General features: G+C 35.4%; 1 protein-coding gene across 2 annotated transcripts in view; it reads left to right on the forward strand.

The window, feature by feature from the left end:
- ZBTB10 (zinc finger and BTB domain containing 10) overlaps positions 1 to 13,610 on the forward strand; it is a 37,872-nt gene that overhangs the window by 5,009 nt on the left and 19,253 nt on the right. For both annotated transcript variants that reach the window (XM_047074069.1, XM_047074068.1), the window contains exon 2: positions 6,062 to 6,947. In XM_047074069.1, coding sequence (XP_046930025.1) covers positions 6,062 to 6,947 — 886 coding nt within the window. The remainder of the gene's footprint in view (positions 1 to 6,061; positions 6,948 to 13,610) is intronic.

Below are 13,610 nucleotides of genomic sequence, written 5' to 3' on the forward strand. Positions count from 1 at the left end.
AGAGAGAGAGGGAGACACAGAATCGGAAACAGGCTCCAGGCTCTGAGCCATCAGCCCAGAGCCTGATGCGGGGCTCGAACCCACGGACCACGAGATCGTGACCTGGCCGAAGTCGGACGCTTAACTGACTGCGCCACCCAGGCGCCCCAAGAGGGATGTTTTTTGAGAGGAGGTTGGCCAAATTTTAGACTATCACTAAGTGTTACTTTTCTTATGCTTTCTGCAAGTACAATTCATTAATTCTGTAGTGACCAAAGAATTACAGTACATTCCTAAAAAGTTTGCTATACCGTTAATTGGCTGTTGGTTGTTAAGACTGCTCATGGGAGAGTCAAAATATGCTCTCAGAATCTGTTCTGAGCCTTCTATTTCAGAGAGATACCTGTATTTATAAGGGTGTAAGGGGCAGCATACAGGTTTTTTTGAGTAGTAATTATCTTCTTTGAGGCAAGTTCAATGATTAGCTCATACAGAATTTGACCATTTGGCCCAGAGGACTTTAAAATTGCTTTAATAACAGTGATTACCACTGTATCTTGGTTCAGATCACTTTCTACCCAATTGTGACATTTTCATAGCCTAAATCACACATTCTGTCAACTCTAAATTTGCTAAGTCTGAAACATACACTTAAATATATTATAAATTTAGTTAACCTTTCTAGAAAGTAAGTACTTAATTTAGATCAGTGATCTGATTGAAATTACTAATAAGAATATGTTGAGTTTAGCAACTAAAGCAAAAGTGACAAAGTGACAGTCTACCCAGCCTTCTTTGCATTTGGCAAAAATAAGGCTTAAAGGTTTGTTGTTAACAATGTAGGAAGAAAGTCTGAAAGTTTTCACTAAGAAATCTTAAAGATGAACTTATGGCCCATTAAAGAAGCATTTTGTATAATATGTAGGTTCTAACATTCATTGTGTTTGGTTTATTGAGCTGGTTCATTTCCCTTGTGTTTGACTTTTTAGTAGTGTCTTTGACTACCTTATAGTGTATCTAGGATTGGCTTCTTTCTCCTTCTCAAATTTACTTATATTAGGTACATCCAAGGCACTGGAGATAAACCTGTAAATCATTTTCTCTGCCATCAAGGAACTTGTAGTCTAGTAAGAAGAGACAGACACGACAATAAAATGATAGATACCATGTTAGAAGTATGTTCAGATTACAATGGAAACAGTAAAGGAAGGGAGTCATAAATTCTACTTGTGAAGGTTGGGAGAAGCTTGTATAATTGGCTCTTGAACTTCATTGAGTTAAATGAATAGCTGTTGAACAGGGAGGGGAGGGCATTGCAGGCACTGCAATTGGAAGCAGCATTAACAAAATGAAATTGATGTGTCTAAGAAGTGGATAATTTGGTTGCTGACCAGAATGAAAAATCAAGTTTGAATAGGTAATAGACTATGGAGGGTATTTTGTCATGCTAAAATGATTGTATTCTATTCTAACAAATGGGCAACCATTTAGCAGTTAAATTTAGCAGTTTTAAACAGGGGAGGATCATGAAGAAATATGTTGCTGTTCAGAGACACCTGGGTAGTTGTGTTTTTAGAAGAGAGCTGGTAATAAAGCATATCTTTAGTATCTAAAATTGAAGATTTCCACTGCTAACCTATAGAATTAGAATTTCCATTTGGTTTTAAAATTTGGATTTGGAAGTGAAATTGACATTTTCATTCTTTCAGTATAGTGTTGTAGTGGGTTGCTGCGACAAAAGCAGTAAAGATTTTTGTTTTTAACACTTTAATTTTATACTTTGTTTTGCATTGGAAATGCCTTTTTTCTGCTAATCCATTTATTTAAAGGACTAGTTCTGGATAGGGAAAGTAAATACTAATTGTTGATTTTTAACTAATATTTTCTTATGATTGGTGGATTAACTACAGATGAACTCACTGTAAATGAAGGTATCCCCAACTCTTCTCATAAGGGTGTGGAGATGGGTGGTGGTCTTGGATTCTTTGCAAGTTGGTGGCATTACCTAGCTCCCCAAGTTAGAGTGCTGAAGACCAACCCTATGATCCCTACCCCCTCAACCAAATCTAGTTGATTATTCAGGTTCTGATGATTTTTATCTTCCAGGTATTTTTCCAGGCTGTGACTCATCACCCCTCCCCCCATTAACGTTATCCATCTTAGGTTAGTTAGGGTCCTGGTTTCTTGCAAGTATGTTGCACTATTAAACAGTAGCTTCCCCTGGTCACAGTATCTCTAGTTCTAGTTCCCTGATATTAATCCCCTACTTTGCTATCATAACCATCTCTTATATCTTCTAATCCAATCAGATCACTGCTTCTAAGGCTCTGTAGGTACCTATTACAGTGGTTCTTAATCTGGGGGTAGGCAGGGGACAGATTCTAATCTCTTGGTAACTGATGGAAGCTATTGACATATGCCTCAAAAAATGTTCGTAAGTGTATACTTGTATTTCTTGGGCTTTTTTGGGATCACCTTCAAGTTCTTTCATAAATCTGTATTGTGAAGATTCTTGTAGACTGTCTTGTTTCTTTTAATGTTTTATTTGCTTAGAATGTTCATCCTCCCATCCCACTCTTTTGTCCTGTAAGGCTCTGCTCAAGATCTTTCTTCCAAAAAGCATAAGCATCCCCCCCCACCACCAAAAAAACAAAACAAACAAACAAAAAAAAACACTGGACTGTATACACCTCCTCTCTGCCCTCATAACAACTTTGTTACAATCTTCAGTACCTTAAGAGTCTTGCCCACTAGTGATAGTCTTCAAATTGGGAACTATACTTCCTCATTTTTGATCCCCAGTGTAGAACTTGTGTAAAGTAGGCATTTGTTTAATGCTTATTTAATAATTGAGTGAAGTCAGAATTTTTCAAGCTTTTAGCAGCTTTTTCCTCTGTGAGTAAAAGTACTTATATAAGCTTCTTTGGAAGTAGATTTGAAGATACATGTTATGAGGATTTTAACTAAATGGACACCTTTTTATATTTTCTTGATTATAGAAGAGTTAATTCTAAGGTCTCTTACAGATGTAAAATTGTAATTTTACTTTGGGCATTTTCACAAGTAAAAAACTTGAAAGCTTTTCACATTTATAGAATCTTCAGTGTAACAAATTGTCTAACTTTTGAAGTCTGAATGTCCGTTTCCTTAAAATATCGTTCAGCCAGTTTAGACTGATGTCTAGGCTAAGTTGTGCTTTCCATTTTTGGGAAAGGGAACAGAAAAGGTTCCCAACATTTGAAAAGACCACTTCTGGAAATACTTAAATCTTTTCATCAGTATATTTTTACATATCACTGAACTTATATTACCGTATACTAGGAGTGGACATTTAGAATGTTAAAGAACCAGAGACAGATGCCAAGAGTTCTTAGGAAACTACTTTAAAGATTTTTATATTTAGTACTAAGATTTTTCTTAATTTATTTAGTTCAGCATATAATACCAGCAATTTACTTTAATGCTATGTGCTTATTGAAGCTCTGTTTTACCCAACTGCCGAAACTACACGTATTCTTGACTTGCAAACCCTTCATTGTGAAGAGCATGTTTAATAGGTGCTACAGAAGCAAGACCTAGTGCTCTACTCAGTAGCGGAAATGAAATTGCTGATGTTGCTCATAAAATCAAAGAACATTATTATTCTTGTATAACAGTAATGAGAGAAAAAATGGGTGAACAGTTGTGTTTGATTTGTATAGTTTGTGTTAAAATAGTATGGGTAAATATTTTGGTGGATAGGCTTTTGTCTGAGTTACTGTTAAAAGTTAGGACATTTGGTCTGATAATGCCAGAGGACTTCAGAAATTGGGACTGGCCCAGAAAATCAGAAAATGCAGAACACAGTGACCATAGCCTAAAATGACTGCCACAGTTAGATATAGCTACCTCCTTCTTAAAGAGTTTGAACTGCGAGTTTGAACTGCCAGATGTATAAACTCTAGGTGGGTTCTTGATTTGTAAATGCTAGTTCACTGCTTCCACAAATACTTCATGATGTGCTGCCAAATTTTGATCAGTGCTTAAATTTTTGCTTCTTCCAAGTATTTATACTGTTACTACAACATCAGAACTTTGAACCAAATGAGCTTTGCTGGGCAGGTATGGCATGCATAGCAAAGCTCAGTTTCAGGCCTGCATCAAAGGAAGATTTTTCGAGTTTGGAAATTTCTGTAGTGAGTCGAAAGCATAAGGATATTAGTAAAAAGTCTTATTCAAATAGTCTCATAAAAGGGAGATCAAGTAAGCAGTATGATGCTTTTGTAGAAAATTATACCATAGCATTGATTGTAGGTGTTTCTAGTATTGGTTTAGTTCTTTATATATTTATACGTGTTCATTCCCCTCTGCCATAACTTTAGTGATGCTAAACATGCTGGTTTATGTACAAGCTCTAAAGGTTGAAACAATGTCTTTTATCTCACCTCCTTCCCTGCACACCTTCAAAAGCAAAAAAAATTTGGACTTGAGCATTATTTGTTTTGATTACTTCACACAAACCTTAGCTATTACCAGTTTTTGCTGAAGATTGGGTGTTTGGTAGGGAAAAATAGCTAATTTAGAGCATGAGACTTTTTGGTATGGTAGATCGAGAATGTGAGGGACTAGGCATACAGTATAAGGCATTCTGTATGTGAGACACTGGGACGGTGATAGACTGCCAAGGGTCAGTTGGAAATAGAGGAAAATCTCTACTTGCCATTTTTCCTTCTATATATAGTGATCCTGTATCTCAGATTTGCAAGGTTATCTTGCAAATACTGAAGGGACCTGGAATTCTAATTTTGGTTCTTTTCAGTTGACTTCTCATACTTGGAAACACACAAATTCTTAAGTGGACCATGTGACCTGGTTTAGTTTCAAGAGAATTGGAATTGTATGTATGGCTGTGTTCAGTACTCAAACTTTAACCTAGTATTTTTGTGCTTTAGCCTTACCCCTGTGGGGTGGGGTTAATTAAGGAAGTTGTGGGATTGTTTAGGAATCTTACCACCAGTTAGAATATTATTTCCATGAGAATTCTTTTGCAGTCTTAACTGTGTTTCCAACACCCTTCAATATTTTTCCCTAATTCCCCCTTCCTCTCTTCTCTCCAAGCATATCAGTCCTCCCAGCATGTTTACAATCTAGTATGTATCTTTCCATGTTTTTCCCATGCTCATATAATCTTAGATTTGTCTGTGTGTCATTATTTCACAGAAATGGACTAACACTTCAGGTCACAATTTTCAGTTATCTTTTCTACTAGAAATGTCTAAGCACTTTTTTGATTGGAAAAAGTGATTACTTCAGTTATCTAGCGAAGTTATTAAACAGTGTGCTGTGGCTCTAGAGGAAATTACCATAACTTTAGTGATGCTAAACAGAACTCTAATGAGTACTTGTCAGATTGAAAGAAAGAAAATTATAAACTTTTGAGAATTTTGAGTTCAGGAATTTTTGATAAGGTATTTTGAAAGTTGATTGGGAAATTATATAGCTGGATATTCCTGTAGTTGAAACCCATTTTCCTATTAGGGTCTTAACTTTATCTTCTTGAATTAGATTTAATTAACTTCATTGACCTAAACTATTTGGATGTTTGCCAAGACTTAAGATTTACCTTTTTAGTAGTGTTAAATAGGATGAGATGCCCAACATACTGTAACTTGAACATTGTTAGTTCAATTAGGAAGGCTGCTGCATTCCTATCAGAGATAAAGCAAACTAATTTGATTCATATATAGGAAATTTTCTTTTCATAAGAAAGTATTATTATGATTTTAAGTAATTCTTAATCTATATCCTTGGCTTATATGAAAAAAGTAACATGATTCATGCTATTCCTCAAATGAACTCCTGCTGATCCTCATTCAGATGTGTTTGACTTAGAATAGCAGTGGCTTGCACCAAGCTCTTCACAACTTTACTCTCAGTATTTGGGACCCCTGTGAACACTATGGTCTCAAAATACATCAGGATTACTAACGTTAATGTGTTTGGTTAGCACTTTTTAAAAAGTTATATTGATGATACATGTTTTCCTTTGGGGTTTTTAAAAAGTAGATAAAATTTAATATTGATGTTTTCCATCCAATTACAGGAGTCAGAAATACCATCAGAGGAGGGGTACTGTGACTTTAATAGTAGGCCAAATGAGAACTCTTATTGCTATCAACTTCTTCGACAACTAAATGAACAAAGAAAGAAAGGTATTCTTTGCGATGTCAGCATCGTGGTGAGCGGAAAAATCTTTAAAGCCCATAAGAACATCCTGGTTGCAGGCAGCCGTTTCTTTAAGACTTTATATTGCTTTTCAAACAAAGAAAGCCCTAACCAAAACAATACTACCCATTTAGATATTGCTGCAGTTCAAGGTTTTTCAGTCATCTTGGACTTCTTGTATTCTGGTAACCTGGTGCTCACAAGCCAAAATGCCATTGAAGTGATGACAGTGGCCAGCTATCTTCAAATGAGTGAAGTTGTTCAAACCTGCCGAAATTTCATTAAAGATGCCTTAAATATAAGCATTAAATCAGAAGCTCCAGAGTCTGTTGTCGTGGACTATAATAATAGAAAACCAGTTAATAGAGATGGTCTATCTTCATCACGGGATCAAAAAATTGCCAGTTTTTGGGCGACACGGAATCTTACCAATTTGGCAAGTAATGTAAAAATTGAAAATGATGGTTGTAACGTCGACGAGGGCCAAATAGAAAACTACCAGATGAATGACAGTAGTTGGGTCCAGGATGGTTCACCTGAATTGGCTGAAAATGAATCTCAAGGTCAAACAAAAGTGTTTATTTGGAATAATATGGGCTCCCAGGGAATTCAAGAGACTGGCAAAACAAGGAGGAAAAACCAAACTACAAAGAGATTTATTTATAATATACCACCTAATGAAACAAATTTAGAAGATTGCTCAGTGATGCAGCCACCTGTTGCCTATCCAGAGGAAGATTTATCATTCATCAAGGAAGAACCAGGTAAATATTTTATATACAAAGGTATCTGGGTTTTTCATTCTAATTAATTCTGATTGGATATAATCTTGAAGTATATTTTTAAAGTATTTTTTAAATCATAAAAGTAATCCACAAGTAATACTAAATTTGAGTGTTTATAGTAGAAGGGAGAAAATTACTCAAGCATATAATTCTGCTGTGTCTTTTTTCTCTGAACATGTGTGTGTGTGAGTTTCTCAGAGTTTGTGTTAATCAGGTGTTTGTTTATATTATTATGTGTAATGTGGACTCAGCTTCATTTATAGTTCTTAGGTGTTTCTGATCTTTATGCTCTGATCACTTTTTTTGCATCCAGTGCTGGAAAGGATAAAGTCTTTGTAATCTTAGTTAAAATCTTAGTTGTAATATATAATCAGTTTGTCATTTCAGAACATTTTTGAGACCTAGTTAACATTTTTTATTCCCAATTTGTGGGGGGAATAAACATTTGTTTTATAGAATTTTGCAAATGACAGTGGGATTATTCTAATTTGTTTAGGGCTACTGTTCTGTTCTCACCATAAATCTTACAGAAGCTAAATGTTTTAAATTTGTCCCATTGTCCCCTCATTTTCATTCTCATTTGCCTGTTACTAAGAGGACTCAGACCTTTCTCCTCATTATTTAACCTAAATGTATACACATACAACACAATCTTAGCATATCACATTTGTACTATGGATTTGTTTTTTTTAGTGGAGTGGGAGACCATTGTTACTGTGTGTGTAAATAGAAAGATTTGAAAATTTTCTTTATCTTTAATTGCCTGTGCCTAACTAACTTAAATATATTTGAAGAAGAGTTCAGTGGATTTGAGGTTTTCCTTTGCAGACCCTAGACTTGAGGTATATATCTACCACTGTCACATATGATTTGATATTTGTTTTGTTGCTTTCAAAGCTCTTTCAGTGTCTGATTTTACATCATGGTGATTATCTGGGGATGGAGTACTTTCTGTTAAAGAGAATCATTGTTTTTAGATCTCAAAGGGCAAAATGCCATAGTAATCTTATGAAATGAAATGGTTTCTCTGGCTTTTTAGGTTTGGATTTAGTTTTCATTGGTTTTTACATTTACTTTTGTAAAAATCAGCATACCTGTGTAATAACGATTTACTGCTCTTTTCCCTCCTACTTGTCAACTGTTCAGTAAGAAAAGCCCAGAGGCAGTTTCCTTAAAGTATTAAGGGAAGATAGAATTTCGTAGCGTCACTTTATTTTGGCTTAATTAAATTTTTTTTTTTTACAATATTTATTTATTTTTGAGAGAGAGACAGAGCTCGAGGGGAGGAGGGGCAGAGAGAACGGGAGATAACAGAATCCAAAGCAGGCTGCAGGCTCTGAGCTTTCAGCACAGAATCCAGTGCTGGGCTCAAACTCATGAACTGTGAGATCATTACCTGAGCCAAAATTGGACATTTAATCAACTGAGCCACCCAGGTGCCCCTTGGCTTAATTTTTAATGTACAAGCCCTTGAAAGCAGTTCTCAAAAAATTAGAGCTACATTGTCTTTCCGCTGCAGGGATTAATTGTTTAATAGTATGTTGGGAACCCTGTAGTGTTTTTTTAAATAAAATACATATATACACAATTTAAGGAATAAGCAGGTTTTGGGGGTAGTAATTGGCAAAACTAATCAGAGCCAAACCCATTCATAGTCCCACATATAATTGGAATGATTCAAAGAAAAGCACTCATACTGAACCACAATGCATTCTTTAAAAAATAACATTACTGGCTATTATTTTGGCAAGCCCCCCCCCCAGCTGAGTTTGCATCAATGGAGTAGGCGTATCATAAATTAATTTTTAGTAGTCTAATAGTATGTTTTCAGTTTATCTCTTACATCTTAGAAAAGATTATTACATTATGAGTATCACTTTGGTTTTGGACCTTGTTTAACTGACAAATTGGTTTAATCAGTGATGTGCTATATTTCAGTTGTTAAACTTTTTGCAACTTTTCAAGGCCTCTAGATCCAAACTCACTGAATGGCAGGAAATAGGGTCTTATGAGATTATTATGGTTCAGACATAATAAAACGAGCCAGGGGTTGGCAAATTTTTGCTGTAAAGGACCAAAGAGTAAGTATTTTTGGTTTTGCCAGTTATAAGGTCAGTGTCTGATTTACATCATGAAAGCAGCCATAGACAATAAACACAAGTGAACATGGATATGCTTCACTATAAAGCCTTATTGCCAACCCTTGGTATCGAGTAGTGGATCTTAATTTTGGCTGCATATTAACATCACTTGGGAACTTTACAGACCATGATGCTTGGGTCTTTGCAGTAGGGATTGAGTTAATTGGTTCTGTGATGTGTCCTGGTTGTTAGAATTTTTATAAGCTCTGTAGGTGATTACACAGTGAGCAAAGGTTGAAATCCACTGACAAAGAGGAAAGAGCCCAAATGGAGTTATGATTTGAAAATGAGCTGTTGTATTTAACATTTAACTACAGTGTAACCATGATCAAATTAAACTCTTGCCTTTGGTTTCTTTATCTTTAAACTATGGTACTTATTTCTAGGATTATTAAAATTAAATGACAAAGCACACCTATCCTAGTCATCCTAGGTCCCCTTAAAGTTGAGACTATTGAGATTATTTGAAGTCAGTTTTTCAGTGCAGTGCACTTTCTACTAAATTCTACGAAGGATGGTCTTATTGGCCTCAGCTTGACCTTTTGTTTGAATATTTAGAAAGAATACTCTTTTAAGCAGCCCATTCCAGTGTATGATGACTGTTAGGAAGTTATTTTATATTGAGCCACAATTTGCTTCTTATAAATTTCCTGATCCTTCCATTTTGAGTAGTATAATCTGAGCTTAACCTAATCTCTCCAGATCTACGTGATAACTCTTGAGATATTATAAATAATTTAAGTATTCCCCTAAAGTCCCTTTTTCTTCCAGGCTAAGTGCTATACCACCCACCTTCTGAATTCCAAACCTTTTTACCATCTTTCTTACAATTAACCCCCCTCCCCTTTTTTTTACCCAGAAATTGTGGTGTACAGAATTAACTACAACTCTTCAGGCAAATTCTGACCAATATAGAACACGGTGCATCTGTGTTTATCAAGGTTAAGGCCCGTCTCAAGGTCAATCAGCTAGTAAAAATAGAGGCAGGTTTCATGTTAAGGACTATCTCACAATAAAACTTTGCAATTAATGAACTAGTAGACTCAGTCTTTTAAAAAATTGGTCCCTTTTAAAATCTCATTTTTATGAACTGTACCATCATTGGTTATACTTTGACTTCCATTTATTTAGAAATGGTGAAAATGTTTAGTGAAATAGTTTTAAATGAATTTAAAGCTCTATACGTAAATATTGAAAAGTCCTAGTAAATTATATAGTCTACAAGCAATGCTTGACATATTTGGATTTGTGGATCCTTTATAAGAACTATGACTTCCCCCAGATTCTTAAGTCTACAGTTTGTAAACCACAGCTCTAAATATCTTCTTGCCACATAATGTTGAAGCTGGTGTTCAGATGCCTCATTCAGAAAGGTTGTAAGATATTGAGATAAGATGTACCCACAAATATCAGGGATTTTATTTAGGTGGGTTTTTTTTTTTTTATCTTAAACTAGCATGTTTGTTATTTGAGTCACTAATGCAGTTTGCTTCAAATTATTTTTAATATAGGAGGATACTTGAAAATAGAACTCAGGAGGGGTGTCTGTGTGGCTTAGTCAGTTAAGCATCTGACTGGGGCTCAGGTCATGATCTATCTCACAGTTCATGAGTCCTCTATCAGCTCTGTGCTGACAGCTCAAAGCCTGGAGCCTGCTTCAGATTGTGTGTCTCCCTCTGTCTCTCTGCCCCTTCCCCACTTGTGTTCTCTCTCTCAAAAATAAACATTTAAAGAAAATTAAAATAATAAAGTAGAACTCAGGAAAGGTTAGAAACTTCTGTCATTTTTATTTTATTAAGGTTTATGGGATAATTAAAACTATTGGGAAAGACTAAATTCTAGGTAATAGGGAAAAAAAGATGTCATTAATGAGTTAGTTCCTCTGCTAATATAAAATTTTCAAATACTTGTCTTGCTGATACACAGCCAGAAAACCAATTTCAGCTAAACGAAGTAGATAAAAATCTAAGATTAGAAATTAAATTGTATGAGTAAAAATAATAACTAAATTATTTAACAGTGTGTTCACAGAGCAAGTCAAGTGTTAATCCTATTTTTGATCTTTTGATGCTCTGGGACTATAAGGAACATGGTTTTCTGAATCTAGATTCTTCTGTTATTTCATTCACACTAGCAGGTTGCACCCATTGTAAATACTGCTTTGCTTGTATACACATTTAATTTATGCATGCATATATACCACATTTTGTACAAACATTTTTTGAAATGACTGACAAATCAGCAAAACAATTTAGCAGTAAAGAAATTAAGTGTGCTAGTCAAGGGTGTTAATATGGTTGCCCTAATTAAGCTTTTAATTGGCTCTAAGATACTAAGCCTCTCTCAAAAGGAGGAAACATGCCAGTTCTGGAGGATGACAAACTTTTCTGGTACTGAATTCTGAAAGGAATCTCTCCATTGGGGTTTTATATAGTTGATACCATGTAGCATAATAACCATTTCCTCTGTAAATGAAGCCGTAGATTATATAACCTGATTTTTATCTTTAATAAAAGCTGATACAATTCTGTATAGATGATTGATTTTTTTAATGTTTTGTTTATTTTTGAGAGAGTGCCAGCAGGGAAGGGGCGGGGAGAGAGAGAGAGGGACAGGATCTGTGAGCTCTGCACTGACAGTAGCAAGCCACCTGAGCCAAAGTCTGATGCTAAACCTACTGAGACACCCAGGTGGCCCTGGATTTTTTTTTAATGTATACAGGATGCAAGGTGATTTTACCTCAGCAAAGAATTTAACAGTTCTTTTAAATAATCTAAAGTTCCTTTCTCTCATCTGAACTTCTCAGGGAAAACAGCTTTACAACATTTGTAAATTTCTATAAATCCTTTACAAATAGAGTTTTAGCTTTAAAATTTCAATTTGCATATTTGCCTTTTGGTTAAAAAGCAAATAATTTTTGAGTATTTAGAAGACAACTTGGAGAACAGAATGTTCAAGCTAAATATCTTTAAGATACTCTAATGGGTCATGTTTGGACTAATGAATTATTCTATTTATATTGAATTCTTCAGAGTTTGCTACTAACCAGCACTTCTGCTTTTTTCTATGTTTTGGATGATAATAGGTATATGCATTACCTTCAGTCAGATGTTGCAGAAACTTTAAAAAAAATTTTTCTAATGTTTATTTTTGAGAGAGAGAGCACAAGAGGGGGCAGGGCAGAGACAGAGAGGGAGACACTGAATCTGAAACAGGCTTCAGGCTCTGAGCTGTCAGCACAGAGGCCAACATGGGATTTGAACTTACGAATGGTGAGATCATGACCTGAGCTGAAGTTGGATGCTTAACCAGCTGAGCCACCCAGGTGCCCTCAGAATCTTTTTTAATGTTTGTTTTTGAGATAGGTTGAGAGTGTACATGCACCTGTGGGTGCGTGTGTGTACATGCAAGCTTGTGCATGCAAGGGAAAGGCAGAGAGAGGGACAGAGGATGTGAAGGAGGCTCTGCATTGACAGCGAAGAGCCTGATATGGGGTTCAGATTCACCAGCCATGAGATCATGACCTGAGATGAAGTCTGACAAACAACTGAGCCACGCAAGTGCCCCAAATGTTGCAGAATCTTAAACTGCTTTCTAAATGATTAACTTTTTACAATTTTGAAAACTGGCCATCACATTTGAGAGTCCTGTTTTGACCATGCCATATAAATTTACTGTATAAACTATTAAATATGTTTAAAAACCATGAAACTTGGCTTTATTTAAAGAGATGTGGGCTTTGGACTAGCTTTTGCCACTTAACTGTAACTGGTTCTGATTGTATCCCACATAATGTCTCTAATGGGAAGAAAGAAAGGAAAATTTTGTAATTCTGAAATCTTGAAATCTGTAAAAACTACCCAAAGCTTTTTCTTAATCATTTTGGCAACAAAACTTGATTCTTAGCTGGCAGCAAAACCAGCTATTTATATCTTTTACTCATTTTTTTAAATGTGAATATTCATGTTTCTTTGCAGAAATACTGTTCTGATTATAGGATGCTACCCCTAGACACCACTGGGAGTATTGTAGTTATTACTTTTATAAAATCTGAAAATTGCTGCCTTCTACATCTTACTGTAAGTAAGCATTTCAGATAGATTGATGGATCTAGATTAGTTTTCTTTGTTAGGGGGTCCCAGATGTTCTTTAACTTTGAGGCATCCTTTTGGTTGAATGTGTTATGAAGGATGATCTATAAGTGATAATATCCAGTCACTTTTCTTCAGAAACTGTTACAGTTGGGTGTTAAATGATAGTTTGAAGGCCTGATGATCATTTTAAAAAGTAAATGTCCACCAGTAGTGAATGGATTATAAAATACACTAATCCATAAGAATCTTCCCAATGTTTAATCTTAAAAGGATGATAGTAGATAGCTGTATGGTGGTAGGAATATTCTGCCATCTTTTCTCCCCCTTCTTTTCATCTGCCTAGTGTTCCTTTCCTTCCCTGTCTGCCGTATTTGTCCCAAGAGATGACTGTAGTTAGGATTATTACC

This window comes from Lynx rufus, unplaced genomic scaffold, assembly GCF_022079265.1.
Source record: "Lynx rufus isolate CCGP_SWC_20201006 ecotype Redwood Valley unplaced genomic scaffold, mLynRuf1.p SCAF_12, whole genome shotgun sequence".
In the NCBI taxonomy this organism is placed as follows: domain Eukaryota; kingdom Metazoa; phylum Chordata; class Mammalia; order Carnivora; family Felidae; genus Lynx; species Lynx rufus.